The sequence below is a fragment of the Mustela nivalis genome (assembly GCF_964662115.1).
Source record: "Mustela nivalis genome assembly, chromosome: 9".
NCBI classification, from domain to species: domain Eukaryota; kingdom Metazoa; phylum Chordata; class Mammalia; order Carnivora; family Mustelidae; genus Mustela; species Mustela nivalis.
Window position 1 is genome coordinate 38838573 of NC_139028.1, and position 22328 is coordinate 38860900.

Below are 22328 nucleotides of genomic sequence, written 5' to 3' on the forward strand. Positions count from 1 at the left end.
GACAAGAAATAAGTGCTGGCAAGGATATGGAGAAAATGGAACCCTTCTGCACTGTTGGCAGGAATATAAATTAGTTCAGCCACTATGGAAAACAGTATGGAGGTGCCTCAAAAAATTCAAAATAGAACTACCATACAATCCAGTAGTCCCATCTCTGGGTATATATTCAAAGAAAATAAAAACAGAATATTGAAGAGATACCTGTACTAGAATGTCCACTGCAATATTATTCACAAAAGCCAAAATAGGAAACAAGCTAAGTGTCTATCAAAAGACAAATGAATAAAAAAGATGTAGTGCACATATACAATAGAGTATTTTTCAGCTATGAGAAAGAAGAAAATCTTGCCATTTATAACAACCTGGAAGGACTGTGAGAGCATTATGCTAAATATAACAAGCCAGAACGATAAGGACAAATACTGTATGATATCACTTATATGTGGAATCAGTCAGAGAAAGAGAACATTAGTAGCTTCCAGGGTCTGGCAATTCGGAGAAACAGGGAGAGGCTGATAAGGAAACAAACTTTCAGCTATAAGATGAATTAAGCACAAAGATCTAACTTAAAACATAGTGACTCTAGTCAGTAATACCATAATATTTAATTGAAATTTGCTAAGGGAGCCAAACTCAAATGTTCTCACTTAAAAAAGGATAAATATGTGAGGTGATGGATGGATATACTAATAAACTAGCTGACAGAAATCCATTCACAATGTATACAGATATCCAATCACCATGATATATATTTTAAGTATCTCACAATTTTATTTGTCAATTATACTTCAATAAAGCAGAAAACAAATGTTTTAATATAATTATTAAATGATGATATTAAGTGATGATGGTCGCACAATTCAGTAAGCACATGAAAAAACACTGAATTATACACTTAAAAGGATGAACTTTATGGCAATCAACTATACCTCAATAATGAATAATGATACATAATAAATAAAAATGATACATATAAATACATAATAAATAAATAAATAAATAATAAATAACGAACTCAATAATGAATGGTATTCCTACACAATTAAAATCAACACTCTGAAATGGCACCTCAAGAATAGTATATACAGGGCGCCTGGGTGGCTCAGTGGGTTAAGCCGTTGCCTTCGGCTCAGGTCATGATCTCAGGGTCCTGGGATCGAGTCCCGTATCGGGCTCTCTGCTCAGCAGGGAGCCTGCTTTCCTTCCTCTCTCTCTGCCTGCCTCTCCGCCTATTTGTGATTTCTGTCAAATAAATAAATAAAATCTTTAAAAAAAAAATAAAATAAAAAAATAATAGTATATACAATACTTTGTTACAAACAGACACAACATAAGTCCTTTGTACAATTTCACTTTCTTAGCAATGTCTCTTGTATTTGAGGTACTAAATATTGTCACTGCTGAATATTAATTCTTGAATAAATGTGTTCTAATCAATCTCATTCTGGTAAAATCTATATAACATGCTAAAGGCTGTTTCACTAAGATACTTGTCTTCATATATAAAGTTTCAGAATTGGTTCCAACATTAAGTGGGTAGTAACAACTTTTGAATTTATACAATTCCAAACATTGGTTTGACACAACTTCCTGAAAGTTAATGGATTGATGAAAAATGTATAATGAGTCCAGATCCAGAATCGCAAAGATTTGGCGGCAACTCTTATGAAGCTAACATTCTAGGGAGAAAAACAGGCAAATAATAAAAAAATCAAAATAAAAAGTGATGAATGTCATTTTTTTTACAAGATCATAAAATCTCAGATATGAAAACATCCTTAAGAAGATAGCTAAGCTATTCCACAGAAGCAATGGCTTACTCTCCCTGCAAGCCATATTCATAATAACAAGCAATGACACATGGTCTAGAGGTCTTATAACAACATTAAATATAGTGTTCTATGCATATATATATGGTGCATTTGTCCAGGTAATGTAAAGATTTTGCTTAGGAAAGCTACTGCAGATTCTTTCTTAAATAGAATATGGTCGTGGTGGTTGTTTGTAACAATGGTCTAATTTCACTACCTAGTCTCAACATTGGCGATGAATGAGACAGAAGAGAAAATTAGTATTTAATACTCTGTGCTCAACACTTTGTATGTTATCTTATTTAACCCTGAAAATATGCATATGAAATAAATATTATTCCCATATTACAGACAAGGAAAACCACAAAGGAAGCCAAATAACTTGCTCACAGCCACATAGCTAATAAGTGTCTGAGCTAGGATTGAAAAGCATTGCTCGATTCTAAAGCCTAGGCTCAACAGAAGGGGAGACAAAACATGAAAAACTGTGGTCTCTGAGAAACAAGCTGAGGGTTTTAGAAAGGAGCGGGTGGGGGGATGGGTGAGCCTGGTGGTGGGTATTAAGGAGGGCATGTATTGCATGGAGCACTGGGTGTGGTGTATAAACAATGAATCTTAGAACACTGAAAAAATAAAATTAAATCTAAATAAAGAAAAGTTAAGATTGAGAAATCTAATAAATAAATAAATAAATACATAAATAAATAAAGCAAACCTAGGCTCTTTCTACTATACCAGATTGACTGCTGTTAGTGTTAAATCTTCAAAGAACCTACTTTATATTAAAATATTCCAATATTAAAAATTAAGCATTATTAGCACTGCACGTGTGTAAATAGTAATGCTAAAGTAAACTCAAGAAAAACCCCTGTTTCTTTTAGCCAGATTTCACGTTCAGATTATTTGCATAAATTGGGATTATCTTCAGTTAACATATGTTCTGACAGTCTCAGAAAAGAAAATAAGGAAGTCTAAGACATAATCTTAGGACTTAAAAGCAGGAAGAATATCTTGCAACTCACACCCTGGTTCTGCATCCTTGTTTCATCTTCTTTCATCCCCTCTGATCAGTGGATGTCATAAAACATCATACTCAGCCAGCTGTGAATATCTGTAGAACATCCATAATGGGAAGAAAAGGACATGCACCCAACAGAGTTTAAACCTAACAAACATAGAGGCTGTCATTCTCACTCACTTGCTGCTATTCCTTGTTCAGGATTATTAAGAACCTGTATTTTCTTTCTTTAATTCCTGATGGCTGGCTTTTTCCAGCTCTGCTACACTCTGCAAGCTGTCTCCAAACTCTAGACTTCCTATTCATTGCTCCCTAACTCCCCCAACTTCAGGGCAGAACTCCCTTTAAACTCAGAGATCCCTTAACAACCCATCTTTTGTTGTTGTTGTTTTAAATGATCTGTTTCATCCTTGTGGTACCATCCAAATATCCTCTCCTTTCCTTAATCAACTAGCTAACAGGCTCAACTCAATTTTCTTACTCAGCCAACAGAAGCTTCCTCTTCAATTCTTAATAAAAAATTTTTTTAACCATAATTCCTTACCCTCAAAACCCTCCAGCAATGCCCTACCAATCTCATCATTTTCTTTTCTCACCAGGATGATCTCACCTCAAATGTAATTACATTTACAAAACATCTGTGCAGCATAAGAAACACCTAGGAAAGTGTTTTTCTAAGCCACTATCTGCCTTCCATACTGAAACCAATGTGAAGAAAAAAGATCTCTCATGTGCCTGTTTTATTTTATGAAACTGCCCAGCTATCTATTTCATTTAGAGAAGTACAAGTTATGGCTGTCATTTAAATAACTTTTATAGACCACAGAACTGAGCCACCAGAAATAAAGCACCAGCAGAGAAGCCCATAAAGTCTCAACATCTATACTGCCCATTCATAATCCCTAAATGCCAACCTAATGCCTTCTTGGTTCCCAGATCATAGTAAATATTTGTTTAAAAGAAAAAAGCTAGGGGCACCTGGATGGCTCAATTGGTTAAGTGTGCTCTCTCTCTGTCAAATAAATAAATAAAATCTTTAAAAATAAATAAATAAAAATTTTTTAAAAAGAAAAGAAAAAAGCTAAAACAAAACCATGCCACATCTTACAATCATTTCCTCCAAATAGATTTAATTGGGGAGATAAACAAGCCCATCCTTTAATATTCAATTAAAGCATTTCCACTTTTAAAATCATATTCCTACAGAATATGATAATGTTGACAAGAACATGTTAGATGCAGTCTTGAAAAAAACTGAAATTGTTAGGATCACAATGATCCCACCTAAAGCAAATGAAAATAATTTTACATTTTTATATTATGCCTTCTTTACATGGCCTACACAAAAATCTTACAAGAAATTGGGGCACCTGGGTGGCTCAGTTGGTTAAGAGTCTGACTCTTAATTTCAGCTCACATCATGATCTCAGACTTATCATGTCAAGCCCCAGGCTGGGCTCCACACTTGGTGTAGAGCCTGCTTAAGTTTCTCTCCCTTTTCCCGTGCCCCTCGGCCCCCCTCAAAGAAAATCCTAGTGCTCGCTTCGGCAGCACATATACTAAAAAAAGAAAATCCTATAAGAAATATAGAGCAAACCCAAAAAATAGGTTCTGAGACAAGTAGCTTGTACCGATGCCTTTAGTTAGTAGCAGCACCAGGACTAGAATAAAGCTCTAACACCTGTTATTGTCTGCTGCCCCCTGGACTGCTCAGTCCTAAAAATCAGTATGCCCAGGTCTGAGCAGATACAGTGAAGCCTAGTAGATTTGCTGATGTTGAAAAATCACTGAGCATCTACAATGTGGTCGGATCTGAAGAGAATACAGATATCCTTGGCACCTAGAAGTTTACATTTGAAAGAAAAAGTAAAATGTACACCACGTGACTGCAGAGCCCTGAACTGGAGGGACACATTAAAAGCCAATGAACACCTTGTGTTGGCAACACCAGAAGCCAGAGCCGGAAGAGGAGGCAAGGAAAAATCCTCTCCTAGAACCTTCAGAGAGCATGGTCCTACTGACACCTTCATTTTGGACCTCTGGCCTCCAGACTATGAGAGAATAAATGTCTGTTGTTTTAAGCTAAGAAAGAAATGTTATTTCATAAACACTGGCTGAAAAAAATCTAATTTAGGATATCTGGAAGCACAAAATTACAGGACTAACCAAATTTTCTAACCTGGGTAGAGTGAAAAACTGGAGTTTAAAAACCAGGGAAGGAAACAGGAAGAGTTGGGAAGGATTCAGATGTTCCTTTTTGAGATGAATGAGCAGGTGGAAGAGGCTATAACTAGAGAAATGAGAACAAGGTGGAGAACAAGGAAGAACTTGGTTCTGACACAGAGTCTGAGGTGCCTGAAGCATATCTAGGTAGTAATATGCTGGTAACAATGAGATCTAGAGCTCAGGAAAATGAGGTTAGGGCTGGGGCCCAGGAGGACATGTTATCACCCAAGGAAAGCAAACAGTCAAAGGGCTAAGAAGGAATCTTTGTGTACCATCAACATTTAAGAGAAGGACGGAGGAAATATATTGAAAAAGGAAGAGGAATTTAGCAACATCACATCCTAAGAAAAAAGGTGTAATGGTGGAGCTGGGACCCAGAGGAAGTATTAATTAAGGTTAGAAAGGGTCACCTACAGAAAATGAGGATTGCCAAGCAGTCAACACATGTCTTTAAAAGTCCTTCCTATTACTTCCTATGTTGACATCATTTTTTCACGAGTGCGCAGTTTTCCCACCTCTCCCTCAAAGGGCACACCCCTAAAAAAGCCACCCTCTACTATCTCTTATGTTGGCAGTTTTTAATGGGAACCACCTCCCTCAAATTTTCCACATCGAGCTTTTACAACAGTTGGCAGGCTACTCTTATTCTTTTGATTCTCTAGTGTCACACAATAACTTTTTCATATAAGATACACAGGCCTGACAAAGTTCCAGAACCATAATATTTAAATTCTTTTCTCAATTTTAATTTTAATGTATTTCTCCTTGTTTACCTCTCTCACAACCCCACCCCCGCACACACAATGTCCCCATTTTGGAGCCACATCTTCCATTCAGACATTGTGAGGTATAAAGAAATTAAATAAATGAAGAAGAAAAAATTCTCACAAAGCAAAGTAAAATCAATTTACTAAACTTCGATTTGGAAAGGGATAAGACACATACTGAATACTCATTTCTATTAGCAGCTTATCACTCTCCTCCACACATAAACACATACCAGTTTTCTAAATTACATCACCACTTTTATTGTGTACTAAAGAGAAAACTGAAGCTGGGTCTTTCATCTGGATAAGCTCCAATATATGTTTACACATGACAGAATACTATTTGGCATCCCCTTCATAAAGTGTCAGGCAGTATGCTTTTTAGATTTGCGTAAGGAAATATAGAAATTCCACTACCAAGAAATATGACTGACTTCCAAATGAAAGGGGGCATAGGGTGTCTACCCAGTTTTTCCCAGAGTAAAGCCAAGGTACAGGAAGAATACTATTAATGTAGCAAGGTTATTTACATGCAGCATTTTTTCCATTTTTTTTCCGTACCATCTGACATTGAGAACCAACACAGGATGCTTCTCTATCCTTCACAAAACAAAACATTACCCATCATTCCTAATACTCACCCAAATCAGATAAACCAACAACATACAAAAAAAAAAAAAAAAGTCATGCTTGGGCATTTTTTTAAATGTCATTAGGAATGGAGACTTCTATCACAGAATCTAAAAACTGGAACTGAAAAAAATCTCTTACAATTAATATAAAATAATGTACAAAGATTTCATTCATCTTATTTTAGCCTTTTCCCACCAGGTGCCATGAAAAATTGCAATTAAAAGAATTACTCTCAAATTAAAAATTGTAGGAAACTTAGTACTTGTTTTTCTTCTTTTCTGCTAAGCATACCTTTGAAAGAAAGGGAAAAGACTGAAAAAACTGGCAGATTATCAACTACTATAAGTTATCTTACTATTCCGCAATTCACTTTTCCTGAAGCAAGTCACAGTCCTCACAAAGTGATGGAAGTTGCCAGAACACTTTCTTCAGTGTTATAATTGGATTCTTGCTAATAAAATCAGAAGACTGAGGATATGAACTATGACATATTCTGATTAAACAAACATCCCAGTTAGAAGTAATCTTATAGAGAAGGATCCATATTACCAGAAATATCCAGGCCAAAGTTTAAGTTCACCTAGTCAGAGACAAAACTGTTAATATGATTACATTTGTAATGACTGTCCTGTTATCATCTGGCCCCTTTTCCTTTGCTTTCAAGAGCCATTAAGATTATCAAATATTATGTGAATTTCTACACTTCTACAAAACCCAGTCATTACAGCTCAGATGAACACAGTTGCAAAAGATGAAGCACGGAGTCCACACACTTATCAGCCAGGTGCTTGGCAAATGGTTTTAATTTTCAGGATGAAACTCAGCAAGAAGCAGGTAGCAAGTCCTTGGCTGATGAGGCCAGATCCACTGGGAATACACTATAAGGATTATTAGATGCTGGGCAGAGGTTTTGCATGGTGGAGGAAAAAGGAAGGCTGGCAGAGCTGCCAGCTGAAACTGGTGGGTGGCAGGTGGTGCTACAGAGGGGCTGGCACCCACCTAGAAGGCTGAAATGAGTGGAAATTACACTCTAGACAGCAGGGATGTCTAGGGCCAGAAGAGGCGGCCGGCAATCACAGTTCTGGCAAGAAAGAGTTTTCATGAAAAAGATTCAAGACAAAATAAATCCCCTTTACTTCACCCTTCCTTATCTGTCCATATTAAACATTCCATTGTTGCATATTTACCAAATGTGGCTTAATGATATGATATTTTTAAACTAATATTTCTCTTTATAAATCTAAATAAAAGATTTGCCATTCTGTAAGTATACATTACTTAAATAAAACTGCACTCACACCAAAGTAATACTGAATGTTAGCTGTATTTTTTTTTTATGATTTGAGTCATGCTTACATATCAACACAATGAACATTGTACACTAATTTAGTAATTCAAAGGAAGTTTGTTAAAGCAGCTTTTCAGTAACTTAAAACTTTAGCAATTATCTGAGTTTTCTTCACTTTCAAAGTACCTTGATCGTAACTGTCAAAGATAGCAGTTTAAAAGGTGGTTCTTCCTAACCCATTCTCCCACTAACTCGTTCCCTGGCCTCTAACAGAACAGCCCCTCAATTACTAACTGCTGAAAAAGGAAATCCAACGAAAATAAAGACAGTGTAAAAGGGTACGCACTGAGCTCACATTGAGAATCAGAAGTAAATGGAAGTACTCAGCCAGCCCAAATTACTTCCACTTCGATAAGTGCCAAGGCCGTCATTTTAATTAACACAAGTGTAACTGCTTTTACTTGCAACATCTCTGAAGCAGAACCTTAAAGCACTACATTCCTAATCTACCAGTTCCTAAAATTAATTACAGTTCATTTGAAAGATACAGCTACTTCTGCTCATTTAACTCTAATTCCAACAACTTAAGAACCAAATGAGTGGTTGAAATAATTACATATCCATACCTTTGATTAGACTGCCCAGCTGCACATGCAGAACAGCCTTAGTGGGATAAGCAGCCATGAAGGAGCTCTTGCAGGGTAAACAAGACTCTGCAATGGGTTCCATTTAAACTATAAAACCTAGGTGCAAATTTAAATACAAAAAATGGCCTAAAACAATAGCAATTTTCCCTAAAAAGCTGAAGGATGACCAAATAAATAGCACAATAACTACAGAAAGTCTCAAACTTCTTAAAATCAGCTTTTTCCTTTTATTAAATTCCTTCTCTGTGCAACCAAAACTCCAGTAATAGAGAGTGGGTCCAGAACATACACACAAAATAGAGAATGGCTTAAAGTGAAAAAACAAGTGAAACCAGGCTAAGGCAAGTTTGAGAAACACAGCAAATGGAAGGCAGGATCCTTCACCCTTTTAACAATATCTCAATGTAGCCTTTGCATCTCGGGTTTTGCTTTACTATAATCCCCAGATCACAAGTGTACCATAGTACTTCAAACTAATATCTGGGAACACCGAAGGCAGTAGGCACAAGTAATTATATGCTTCCCTCCTGCTAATGTCCTAAATTCTTTTTTTTTTCTTTTTTAAGATTTCATTTACTTATTTGACAGATCACAAGTAGGCAGAGAGGCAGGCAGAGAGAGAGGAGGAAGCAGGCTTCCTGCTGAGCAGAGAGCCTGATGGGGGTTCAATCCCAGGACCCTGAGATCATGACCTGAGCCAAAGGCAGAGGCTTTAACCCACTGAGCCACCCACGTGCCCCTGTCCTAAATTCTTAATTAACTGTATATTCTACATCTAAACCTAGGAACAACCAATCTCTATTACTCAAACAGGCACCCTTCTTTTTGTCACGGAACACTAGTGCCAGGAACTACTGCCTCAGGAACAGAGGCAATATGACCAATAAATACATAATCTGTGATAGAGAGGCTATCATCTGGGCAAGCAGTTTTGAAGAACTATAGTTCCAACTGGGAATTGCAAAGAGAAAATGAATAATCAATACACAAGATATTATCAACAGTCTTTATATATAGGAAATTTTCTTTCAGTAACATCATCGTCATCCATTAGATTAACTGAATGTAGTTGACAAGTTTTTTTATTGGTTTCACAGTATTATTTGTATTTAATTCATAAACTGATTTGCTTTTAAGATTGTATGACTACACACAAGAATTAGTTTCATGCTTATATATATTACCATAATAATAATAACTGGATCTATATTAGAGTCCACCAACTTTTTTTTCCCTCTAGAAGAAGCCTAGACACACAGGTTTGAGAAACATTATCCTAAATGGCAGGAACCAAGATGCCAAAGGGCAGGGTAGAAGAAAAAAATGTGGATATGCTCTTCCTACCCAATAATTCAATTAAGTGACTACAATCCTATTTCTGTCTACTCCTTTTTTCTTTTTCTGTTTTTGGGAGAAGGGGAAATCTATTCCTTTTTTTTTTTTTTTTTTAAGATTTTAGTTTTGAGAGAGAGAGAGAAGCATGAGGAAATGTATGGGTGGAGGGTCAAGGATATGCAGACTCCCCACCGACAGGAAGCCAGACACCTGGGCCTTGATCCCAGGAGCCCAGGATCAAGTCCTGGATTGAATGCAGATGGTGAACTGACTGAGCCACCCAGGGACCCAAAGAAGTCTATTTTTGCAAGGACAAAGCCCTATTTAAATATTCAAAAGTATAAAGAAAAAAGAAAAGAGAAAGTAAAGGAAGAATTATATGAGAAAGCCATTTTGAGGTGTTTCTTTATAAAAGAAAATCAATAAGCAAAAACAACATCTGATTCCATAACTCAAATTTTAAGATACCTGTTAAAGTAACTAAGTTCACAGAACACTTGATGAACGAGGGGGAGGACTGTGAGTCACAGCAAGATCTAAAATCTGATTCTCCAGTATCAAATATTCTCAAATATTGCTCACCAAATGTCTATACAGCATGTAACAAAATAAACAAATAATCCTAGTGGTAAGACCTTTATAAATCTTCCCTCATTTTATAGGAAAAGTAGGACCCAGAGAGGGTAAGTTATTTGCCATTTATCACACATCATTTGTCAGCACCAGAATTTAAATTCAGGTCTATGTCCATCTATTTTTCTCAGATTGGATGTGCAATAATTCATTTTAAAAATGTTAAGTATCGGGGCACCTGGGTGGCTCAGTGGGTTGAGCCTCTGCTATGTTGATCATGCTCAGGTCATGATCTCAGGGTCCTGGGATCCAGCCCCGAATTGGGCCCTCTGTACAGCGGGGAGCCTGCTTCCCCTTCTCTCTCTGCCTGCCTCTCTGCCTACTTGTGATCTCTGTCTGTCGAATAAATAAATAAAAGTCTTATTAAAAAAACATTAAGTATCTTACTTATATTATTTAAAATTGATATCATCTACTCAAGGTTTTCCTTGATAAGGACCCTTCTACTAAGGAAACCAATAACCTTAATAATAAGATTGCCAGAAATTTTATCAGCAAAATGGGTTTATTTGGGAGTAAAAGAGAATTGCAATCCTGGACAAGCAAGTTACGACAAAACCATAGCTAAGACCAAAAAACAAGGAGCAATGTTATTTTGTGGAGAAGAAAGAACTTAAGAGGGGTTGTTCTGAATAGAAGTCCACTGGAAAAAGCAAGAGTTCAGAGTGATAACGGTTTCTCATTAGATGAGTTGCAGGGGTAGTTGATTTCTTGTAGGAAATGCAATGTACATCTTTCCCTGTTGGGGCTTTAACTGATGATTCTTTCTTATTGATTTGTCTATTAGTAGTCTGTAATTGACAAAACGTCCTATAATTGACATTGAGTGGTATCTGATTCTCCTAACATGCCCAGCCTGCCATCAGTGTGGTTTCCCTTTTATTAATTCCCATAATACTGACAACCTGAAGTAAAACTCAAAGAGCATTTGTGACTCCTATTGAAATAGTCATGCCTGTATTAGCCAAGAGTGCATGCCAAAATCCTCACCAGAAAACCTATGAACTAGGATGGAAATAATACAAGATGCATGATGATTGTCCTTCCAGGAAGGCTACATTAAGAAACCATTAATTATTCATGAAAATAACAACAAAGTGCAAAAAATAAAACTGAACAGGATAATGGATACACTTACTGAAACAGTAGGTACAGAAGAATGGAAAGCTATAAAGTTAGGGAAGGTGAAGTCTTCCTCTGGCAGAAAAGAACAAGGGACAGAACTGGGGAAAGGAGGGCTTCTTGGTGGATCTGGGATAGAAATAAAAGCAGGCTTCAAAGTCCTCTTGGCTTACTCTTATCCTAACTGAGTAACTTCCCAGGACCCACACTTAACCGCTTGCAGCCTAACCTCAGTGTATCCTCCCCAAGGGATAGAAGGTGGCTTGGTAAAAAAAAAAAAAAAAAAAAGAAGGTGGCTTGGTGGTGAAAAAAGCATTGCCATCATGTGACTTCAAGAGTTCCTCTGTTGCAAAATTTATATGGCAAATGATGCTAGGAATTCTTTGAATAAGGAACAAACCGTTTTCCTTCCATAGTGAGATAAATAATAATCAAACATTAAAATCATCAACTCTCATCACAAACCTAAGAATCCTAGAAAGACAGCATGTTGTATATTTTTAAGTGCATAAGACCAAATTAATGAAACAGGTTCCGTATGTTCAAGGAACTTAAACTTGAAAGATTTCTTCACTTTACATATGCAAGAACAAACTTATCTGGATGGGAATCATCTGATTTTTGCAAGACTAGATTCAAAAATCATAATAAAGTACATAATCTCACTAGTATAATAATATGCACTGCAGGGCGTTTATCACAGCTATGGAAATGTTTTCAACTTTTGAAACACTAAAATGATCTCCCCAGCAGAATGAGAAGAAATGTCACTTGTGGACCGGTTGGCAGCTCCACAAGAGGCAGCTTGGCATTTAGCATTCTGAGACGGGGAAACTCTTTTGGAAGAGGCTAAAATGCAAGGAGGCCAGTCCTGAGACCTCAGCCAGAAATTGCAAACCAGAAGGAAAGAGAGTTCACATTTGTGTACGCACAGAGTGAAAAGAACTACAGATAAATTCTTTTTTCACAAATCAGTAAATACTGTTATCAGTACTACCCTCAAATTCAGATATTAATGTGAATATGGGCATTAAACATACTTTATCCTAGTTAAGTAGCACAAGTAATAAGTAAATGTTTTAGCATTGGGGATGCTTAAAAAATGATTTGGGAGCACACTAATTCTAAGACATTCTGATAAGCTTCATCCTTACCATTATTAATACATGCTTCAAAATACAGATCAGATGCTAATGTCTCAGTTTCAGACACACACATCCCCATTATGTTGTTACTGACCTTCCAACTGATACACTCCACAACGGTTCTATTACATTTGCCCTGGGGATTTCTAGATGCTCCAAGGCTCTCCCTGCAATGAAAATACCTCCCTCACCCAGACATTAGAGGCCAGAGAGTCCAGGGCTTCCTTTCAGTAGCTAAAACCTTCAGAAGCCTCCAATAAGATGGAAATACGTCTGGGAAACGTAACAAGTTAAACCTTATCAGTTAAATCACTCCATTTTCCTTCTTTTTTTTTTTTTTAAGATTTTATTTATTTATTTGTCAGAGATAAGAGAACGATCCAGGATGGGAGAGGAGCAGAGGGAGAAGCAGGGTCCCAAATGAGCAAGGAGCCCCATGGGAGACTGGATCCCAGGACCCTGGGATTAGGACCCGCCAAGCCGAACGAAGGCAGATCACTCCATTTTCTTAAAGAGAAACTCAAGTTTCTTTTATTTACTAAGACTCTCCTAGGTCTTAGTACTTGAAAGTGAAGATCCAGCAAATTCAGGAGGGAGTAAAAAAAATCGGTTCGGGAAAGGAAGTGGGAAAAATCCCTAAGGATAGTCTTTACTTAATCATCAGAAATTCTGCTTGGCCTTTAACTACTGAACCCTCATTCCCTGTGCCTCGACCAACATTAGACTTACCATACAAACCAAAAATTAAGATGCACCAAAAAGCTTGTAAAGAGATTACATCCCCTGGTGCCATACCTATCCTCTATCATCTCCAAAATCTTACTAAATGGCAAAATTGCAAATGTACATTTTTTTAAAAGCCAATTCAATGATGTATTGTGCCCAGTGAAGAGCCACTGCTACATATAAGAAATTGTTTTCTTTGAGTATCACGAAACAAACTAGCTTCATTTTATCCTTAAACCAAGTTCTTGAATCCCTCCTTAAGGACCTTTTTTTTTTTTAAGTGTTCAAACTAGGCACAATAAAAATTACAAACCAACCAACCAACAAAAAATGACCAATAGTCTCCAACATTTTTCAGGAGCTTTATTAAAAAAAAAAAAAAAAAGATGACTTTGAACAACTTTCCTCAGGATCTACTCCTGGGTCCAGTGGATAACTTGCCCCTTTTCTGTAGACCTTAAAGTATGTAAGTAAAAAACACCTAAGCACAAACTTGGTGGCCACCAGCAGGGGAGCTCTTCAGCTTTTGTCCCAAACCCATTCAAACAAAAGAAGCCCCGAGTCCTCCATCCCACCCACCCCTCAGACCCGCACCCCGCGAGAAGTCGCCGCATCCCTGCGCCCTCTCTACCCGCCCCTGCCAGCTCCACTTACTCCTCAGCGCCCCAATGAGCAGAGAGCCGTCCTTAATGAGCTCTTTGATGAACTTGTTGGTTCGCTCCAGTTCAATCTCGTGACACTGCAGGCGCTCCCTGAAATCCGGGCTGTCCAAGTAGGAATCGCTGAACTCCAGAGTAGGCAGCCCCATGGCACAGACGCTACCAGCGGCCACCGGGGACGCGGCCGGGGCGGCGGTGAGGGCGGGAACAGCCGGCGACCGCGCCGGCGCTGACTACGCGCGATCGCAGGGAACCAGCCAAGACGCCAGAGGACGGGGCAAAGGAAATGGGCCCCGAGCGCCGCGTTGCCAGCACAGGACTCCCCGGCGGGCGGACGCCTCTGGGCTCAGTCCTCTTCTGCGGCGAGGAGTGTGCAGACTCTGGCGGTAGGCCGAGGCGCGAGCCCGCTCAGGTCGTTGTCATCAGGGCGCATCGTCGCTGCGAGAGGCGGCGGACGCTCCGGGCCGCCGCCGGAGCAGGAAAGTTCTCTCACCGCGCGCAGACACTTCCGGCACCTCCACTCTCCGACTCTCTTGACAGTCCTAGGTGCTCTGAGCCACTGTGGCCGGGCACGGGAAGCCCTCCCCCTAGGCGGACGCAGGCTCAGAAAGCTGGAAAACTGGGCCTGGGCTGGGAGACCCTCCTCCTGCCGTCGCACTCCCACCCTACGCCACCCCGCCCCTTCTCCCAGTCACCCTCCCACCGCCACCCACCCGCCCGCACTGAGCTTCAGGGCTGCGCCAGGCTGCGGCGCAGTCGGGATCCTGCCTTCGCCTGGGGCGTCGACTCTGTGTCTTCCCTAGCACCTGGATCTGACTAGCCCTCGGCGACACTTTGGGGTCTTCCACGCCCTAAAAAGATCTCAACTCCCAACGTGCCTCGCCTATCCGCCCTCCTCACCGCCCCTCCCTAAAAATTGTCTCGGAGAGAAACCAAGGTTAATTTTCCTTCAAGTTTGAGAAATCATTTTGAAGCTTGATTGGAAGGTGCTACTTTCCTGCGTTGGTTTAGATCTTTTACTTCCTGTCTCCACTGAATGCATATAAAATTCCGGGTTGAAAAGTTTACCTGCCTCTATCCCACCGCTCAATTCCTTGATCCAAGAATGTCAGTTTCTATACTGAAAATGAAAAGCTTTCACAGGCCTTGGGATGTTGTTTTTCCAAGTAGCTGTGAAATGGGAAGATTTTAAGGCATCCCCACTCCCCTAAGCACCTGGGACTTAGGTGTTCCTACTTCTAGAAGAATACCTAGAGCATAATACTGTATATTTTATTGACACCTGGATAGACTGATCCTACAAGCATGAGGATTTTCAAATTGTTGAAATTGGCTGGAGTTCCAAATGAAAAGTTAATTCCTACCAAGAGTCAGTTACTCCTTCTCTGAAAGGCAATCACCTAATAAATTTCTGTTCTCTCCGAACCTTGACAGTAAAAGAGAGTGCTGCCTTACATCTAGTCCTGCCATCATCTATAGTATTTCCGAGAACTCAGTTATTTTTCTTAAGGATCTGCTTTTAATTTCTGTGTTTTCATTGCTTGGTCCATTTGAACCATCTGTTTAAAAAAAAAAAAAAAAAACTCTTCTACAGACCATGGGAAAAATTCCATTAATGTGCTTTACATTTTTCTGAATTAAGTTTCAGAGTCTGTCAGGACTTTTAGTTTCAAAATTTTTTTAAAAGCGTACACATGAACATTAAAAATAGCCCATAAACCTTGAACTAAGATAAGATGACGTTAAAAATATATTTGATGGCTTTGATTTAAATTCTTCTGAGCCAAGGAAATTGGACTTAAAAACCTTCCATTCATATTTGTATCATTATACCTCTAAATACTGCAGAATGCCTAATCATTATTAGAGTCATTTTAACTACAGTGTCTAACCTATGCTCAGTTAAGTAGTCTTCATTTGGGTAGGTGACTTGGGATGGGGGGCAATAATGCTATTTTTCAATCAAGGGAGTGACCCTGGCAGCAGTGGGGCTGTTTTTCACCTGAGGTGATTTCATATCTAATTCATCATACAGCCTGAAAGCAAAAAAACAAGTCAAGTCAAACAAATAGTTTCCTTTCAACTTTTGCCATATTGCTGTTCCTAGCAACTAAATCCAATGCCAACTGCTGAGATATGAAATAGGATAAAATACAACAATCTTTTCTGTTTTTTATTAAATAAAAATCTTGTGATTAATTCTTTAAAAATGTATCAACAGTCTTTGATAAGTAGCATTTAATATATTGGTTGTCAATTTTCATTTTTTTTAATTCTTATGTCAGGACAAAATTATTCTAGACTCTAAGATACGGCTTATCATTAACTATTCAGGTGTGTAATTGCATGTTTTATGTCTACTGTCTATATTATTAGGATCTGAGTAGAGAAATAATTTATATGAAGAAATAAAGCAAAGCCTAGTACCTGAGCTCAAGCAAATTTCAGAATAAAAAAACATTAAGAATGAGTACCTATATAATACATGAAGTGAAATATGTTATGTTACAGAGGCTACAGAGATGTTGGGCCAATAATGCACCAGTGCCATTATCAGTGTTTCCAATCAGGCCCATAATTACATTTACATGGAATTAGGATTTTTCCTCCTACCCTTTATCCTTTAGTCTCTAAAGTCTAGTATGTTATAATAGACTTATTTTCCTATAGGTGCTCCCAGGGTTACTCATGACTTATCCCTGTGATTCATACTTTAATTATACCTGCTAGTCAGGCTTTGTCTTATGCCACATTAACCAAGCAAAGAAATGGTTTGGCTTTGAGGTGAATTTACTGTCAGTTTTGAACTGTTGTTTTTTTTTTTTGTTTTTTTTTAAAGATTTTATTTATTTATTTGACAGATAGAGATCACAAGCAGGCAGAGAGGCAGGCAGAGAGAGAGGGGAAAGCAGGCTCCTCGTTGAACAGAAAGCCTGATGTGGGGCTCGATCCCAGGACCCTGAGATCATGACCTGAGCCGAAGGCAGTGGCTTTAATCCACTGAGCCACCCAGGCGCCCCATGAACTGTTGTTTTTATGTATTATTTTCCCCACCATTATAATTGAACCAGATTCTTTCTAAGAGAATAGACTTTCTAAATAAAAGAGTGTCTATACCTGCAAGTTTTTTTTTTAGTATATGTGCTGCCGAAGCGAGCACTGCAAGTTTTTTTTTTCATTGAAAATTCTATTGGATTGAAATGTATGTACCCTCTTTTAAAGTTTCCACTTCATAATATATGGGCCTGTCAGCTAACTGCATGATGAGTTTCATAAATATTATTGGCTAACACACTCTTTGGCATGGTTACTGGCACAGAGGTGTGTCTCTGTTTGTTTTCTTAATTCTGAAATAAATCGGATATGTGGGGCTTTATTTTAAAGAGAAAATAGTGAGTTGGAGGTAGTAAGCTGATACATAATATTTGTAAATCTGCTTAAAACTTTTCCCTTGACCTCAATCCTATCTGACACTGAAACCTGGTGTTTGATATGTACCCAGTAAGTGTTACTGTTGGGTTATTATTACAATAGTCGCCTCTTATTTGTAGTTTAGCTTTCCAGGGTTTCAGTTACCCATGGTCAACTCCAGTGTAGAAGCAGATGATCCTCCTTCTGACATATCATCTGAAGGTCAAGGGTTATCTAATGCTATGTCACAATGCCTACATCATACACCTCGCTTCATCTCAGTAGGTAGGGATATTATCATTTCACATCATTACAAGAAAAAGAAGTGTGTGTATAGTACAATAAGAAATTTCAGGGGAGACAGACACCACACTGACATAACTTTTATTATAGCATAAAAGTTTTTCTATTTTATTATTAGTTATTTCTTTTAATATCTTACTGTACTTAACTTATAAATTAAAATTTATCATAGGTATGTACATTTAGGAAAAAACATAGTGTATATAAGGCTTGGTATTATCACAATTTCAGGCATTCCCTGGAGGTCTTGGAATGTATTCCTTAGGAGTAAGAGCAGGAATACTGTATTTTTCAATTTGTTTTATAGACTTAGGCCTCTGAGACTCAGATATTCTGAGGCCAAATTCAGGCCTGGTAAGAGGTTACTAAAATTTCTTTCTAAAGATTTTTGTTTGTTTGTTTGTTTGTTTGAGAGAGAGAGAGAGCACAAGCAGGAGGAGGCAGGCTCCACACTGAGCAGGGAGCCCAACATGGGCTTGATCCCAGGGCACTGGGATCCCAACGTGAGCTGAAGGCAGATGCTTAACTGACTTAGCCACCCAGGCACCACGAGAGGTTACTAAATTAAAGGCAAATTTACATAAAAGACTAAATATCCTCCTTGACCTTTCCTGCAGTGAAAATACAGGGACACTGTCACTGCCTGCATTTCTACCTATGTGTTACATTTTCCCAAAGCATGCTCCTTGAAAGTAGGTTTTGTACAATTCTAGTCGAACCTCACATCACCTCTGGAAGAACAATATGGAAACTAAATAAACAAAACACATAATTCAAATTTGTTTTAAGATGTTTTTATTATGCAAAATATATATAACATAAAATTTACTATTTTAACCACTTTTTTTTTAAGATTTTATTTATTTATTTGACAGACAGAGATCACAAGTAGGCAGAGAGGCAAGCAGAGAGAGAGGGAAGAAAGCAGGCTCCCTGCTGAGCAGAGAGCCCGATGTGGGGCTCGATCCCAGGACCCTGGGATCATGACCTGAGCCGAAGGCAGAGGCTTAACCCACTAAGCCACCCAGGCGCCCCTATTTTGACCACTTTTAAAGATACAATTCAATGACATTTAAGTACATTCGCATTGTTGTGCTACCACCAACACTATCCATCTCCAGAACTTTTTCATGCTCCACTGAAAAGCTGTACCCATTAAAGAACAACTTGCCATCCCTGGTTACCCTAGTCCCAGGTAACTACCATTCTACTTCTGTTTCTATGAATTTGACTACTCTAGGTACCTCATATAAATGGAATCATGAAATATTTATCCTTTGTGTTTGGAATAGTTCATTTAGATGATTCAATTATTAGTAAGAGAAGCAAAGAAGACAGTAATCAGATTGGTTTTCAAAACCATTTTACACTAAATAAATTTTTCAATCAAGAGTTTCTAAGTCTTCTGCTAGGAGAAGAAAGTTCAGATCAAACACTTCCATAGCACCGTAACAGATACTGTTTATTCTGTCTTATTAAAAGTTTTGTTTTTGTTTTTGTTTTTTTGGCCCACACCAATTGGAGCATTGGCTCCTAACATTGCTGTTTCTCGTCAGATTGGTTGGCGTATGACCTTGCATTATCTGACAGACAAGTGTACATATCATATCATTAGTGACAGCAGCCTATGCGACCTGCTAACGTTGCCCTTTTGCAGCTTAAAAAATGCTTTCATAAATTGCAGAGTCCCTCTCAAATATAATGCTCCCTTTCTGCTTTCCACTTTTGTCATAAAACAGCCAAATGTTAAACGTAGCCTGGGTTGAAAAACGAACATTTAGTCCCAGGGAAAGAAGTGGGAGTCTTTCTTAGGAAGAGCACAGAACATAGACCACCTTGTGTAGGTGTATTGATTCCAAGCACTTGTTATTCGATAAATGGACTGAGAAATGGTTAGAAGAACAAAGGAAGATGGTTGAGAATTGAGAATTGAGAAGAGGGGATTGGGACCAGGTAGGTAGAAATGAGAATGGGGAAGAGATAGTAAACAGATTAAATTTATTCGGAAACACATTGTATGACTGCACGGGGGAGGCAGGAATATAACATAACTGTAATAGGATTTGAGCTTATATAACACAGAAGCATTGTCTTTTTGCTTACAAATAATAAATGTAGATAAGCTTAGTTTTCCATGCTGAGTTTGAGGTAAACTTAATATAACTAAGAGATGCTGTCTAGAGGAAAGAAATGCAGCACTAACACCCAGGAGTATAGAGGTTAACTTAATAAAAAGGTCATGGAAACAGTAAGTCAAGACCACCAACCAAGGGAGCAAGAATAACTGCAGAGGCTGGAATTTGCTCCTTGTGACAATATGATTTTTAAAAGTCCTTTGATTTCTAAAGAACACAATGGAGGAAAAGAACAGAATTCTAAACACGAAACCCTCATCAAAAAACTACATTTATGGAGTAGAAAAGAGAGAAAGAGAGAGAGGAATAAATTAATGTAATTTTAGAAAGTTTTTGGTTTGGGTATTGTTGTTGTTGTTGTTTTGTGGGGATGGGGTTTTTGATTTTTGTTTTTTGGCGTAGGTTTCTGTTTTCATATAGTATTGCCCTCTTGTGGCAAACCATGATGTTTGCTAACACTGACAAAATTCTTGTGTAGACAGCAAAAGATGAGGAGACTGAAACGTAATGAGTACCTCCTGTGTTGGGTGTGATGCAGACGGTGTTTGCCTCATCTAAGTTTCTCCACAACCCTGTGAACTAAGTGTTAAGTACTATTAGCCCCATTTCCAACAAGTGGGAAAATTATGACTCAAAGTGATTTACTTGTCTAAGTTTACACAGCTAGAAGGTACTGGACTTGGAATTTTAATCCAGATATATCTAACTAAATAATTGTTTTAAAAAAAGAAACAAGTGTGTTGAACAAATATTTATAGATATCTATTATATACCTGTGCTGCTGTAGATGCTGAGATCACAAGTGTAAGCAAAAACTTGCCTCATTTCTATTCTAATTAAATTTTCAGTCTCATGAGTTATATTAGAGATATTAATCAAATGGTAACATAAAGGCCATTTCTTAGATGATTTAGGGAAATTTACCTTTCAGGCTTTCTGGCTTCCCAGGGTATAAAATCAGGGATAATAGTGATAATGGATATTATTTATTAAGTACTTGCAATATGCCAGACACTGATTTAATCTTCTTTAAAAAAATTAATTCCAATAGAGTTAACACACAATATAATGTTAGTTTAAAGTGTACACTATAGTGATTCAACAATTTCACATGTCACCCAGTGTTCACCACAACAAATGCACTCCTTAATCCCTGTCACCTAAATAGGTGACTATCGGTTTGTTCTCTGTGGTTAAGAGTCTGTTTCTTGATTTGTGTCCGTCCCTCTTATTTGTTTTCATTTGCTCCTGTGTTTTGTTTAATAAATTCCATATATGAGTGAATTCATATTGCATTTGTCTTTTTCTGAATGACTTATTTTGCTTAGCATTATATTCTTCAGCTCTATTCATGTCCTTTGAAAAGGCAAGATTTCATTCTTTTTTATGGTTGAATAATATTCCATTATAAATGGATATCCATATATCCATATATATATAATATGTTATGGATATATACATATATCCATATTATGGATATCCATAATATGTATATATCCACATATCCATATATATATGGATATATATATGGAGAGAGAGAGAAAGAAATAGATAAAGGAATGCATATCCATCAACCTATCAATGGACACTTGGGTTGCTTCTGTATTTGGTTATTATAAGTAATTCTGCTATAAATTTAAATTTCTTTACTTTTTTTTTTTTTTTTTAAAGTAAGCCCCACGCCCAGGATAGAACCCAACATGGGGCTTGAACTCAGGACCCTGAGATCAAGAGTCAGAGGCTTAACTATAATTGTAAGTGGAATTGCTTTCTTATTTTTTTTAAAGATTTTATTTATTTATTTGACAGAGATCACAAGTAGGCTGGAATTTGCTCCTTGTGACAATATGATTTGTCAATATAGCAGAATTACTTATAATAACCAAATACAAGTAGGCAGAGAGGCAGGCAGAGAGAGAGGAGGAAGCAGGCTCCCTGCTGAGCAGAGAACCCCATGCGGGGCTTGATCCCAGGACCTTGGGATCATGACCTGAGCCGAACGCAGAGGCTTTAACCCACTGAGCCACCCAGGAACCCCGAATTGCTTTCTTAATTTCCCTTTCTGTTGTTTCATTATTGGTATATAGAAATGCAATGGATTTCTGTAGAGTGATTTTGTATTCTATAATCTTACTGAATTCATTTATTAGGTCAGTGTTTGTTTGTTTGGTTTTTTTTTTAAGATTTATTTATTTATTTGACAGAGAGAGATCACAAATAGGCAGAGAGAATAGGAAGCAGGCTCCTCGCCAAACAGAGAGCCCAATGTGGAACTTGATCCCAGGATCTCGAGATCACAACCCAAGCCAAAGGCAGAGGCCTAATCCACTGAGCTACCCAGGTGCACCAGGTCAGTGGTTTTTTGGTAGAGTCTTTCAGGTTTTCAATATATAGTGTCATGTCATCCATGATTAGTGAAAGTTTTACTTCTTCGTTAATGATCTGGGTGCCTTTTATTTCTCTTTGTTG

General features: G+C 38.0%; 1 protein-coding gene across 3 annotated transcripts in view; it reads right to left on the reverse strand.

Annotated features, from left to right (window-relative positions):
* Nucleotides 1–14159, reverse strand: part of ARHGAP42 (Rho GTPase activating protein 42) — a gene marked incomplete at its 5' end in the record, with an annotated part of 285594 nt that extends 271435 nt beyond the window's left edge. For all 3 annotated transcript variants that reach the window (XM_082683338.1, XM_082683336.1, XM_082683337.1), the window contains one exon: nucleotides 14006–14159. In XM_082683338.1, coding sequence (XP_082539464.1) covers nucleotides 14006–14159 — 154 coding nt within the window. The remainder of the gene's footprint in view (nucleotides 1–14005) is intronic.
* Nucleotides 14160–22328: the final 8169 nt, after the last annotated feature.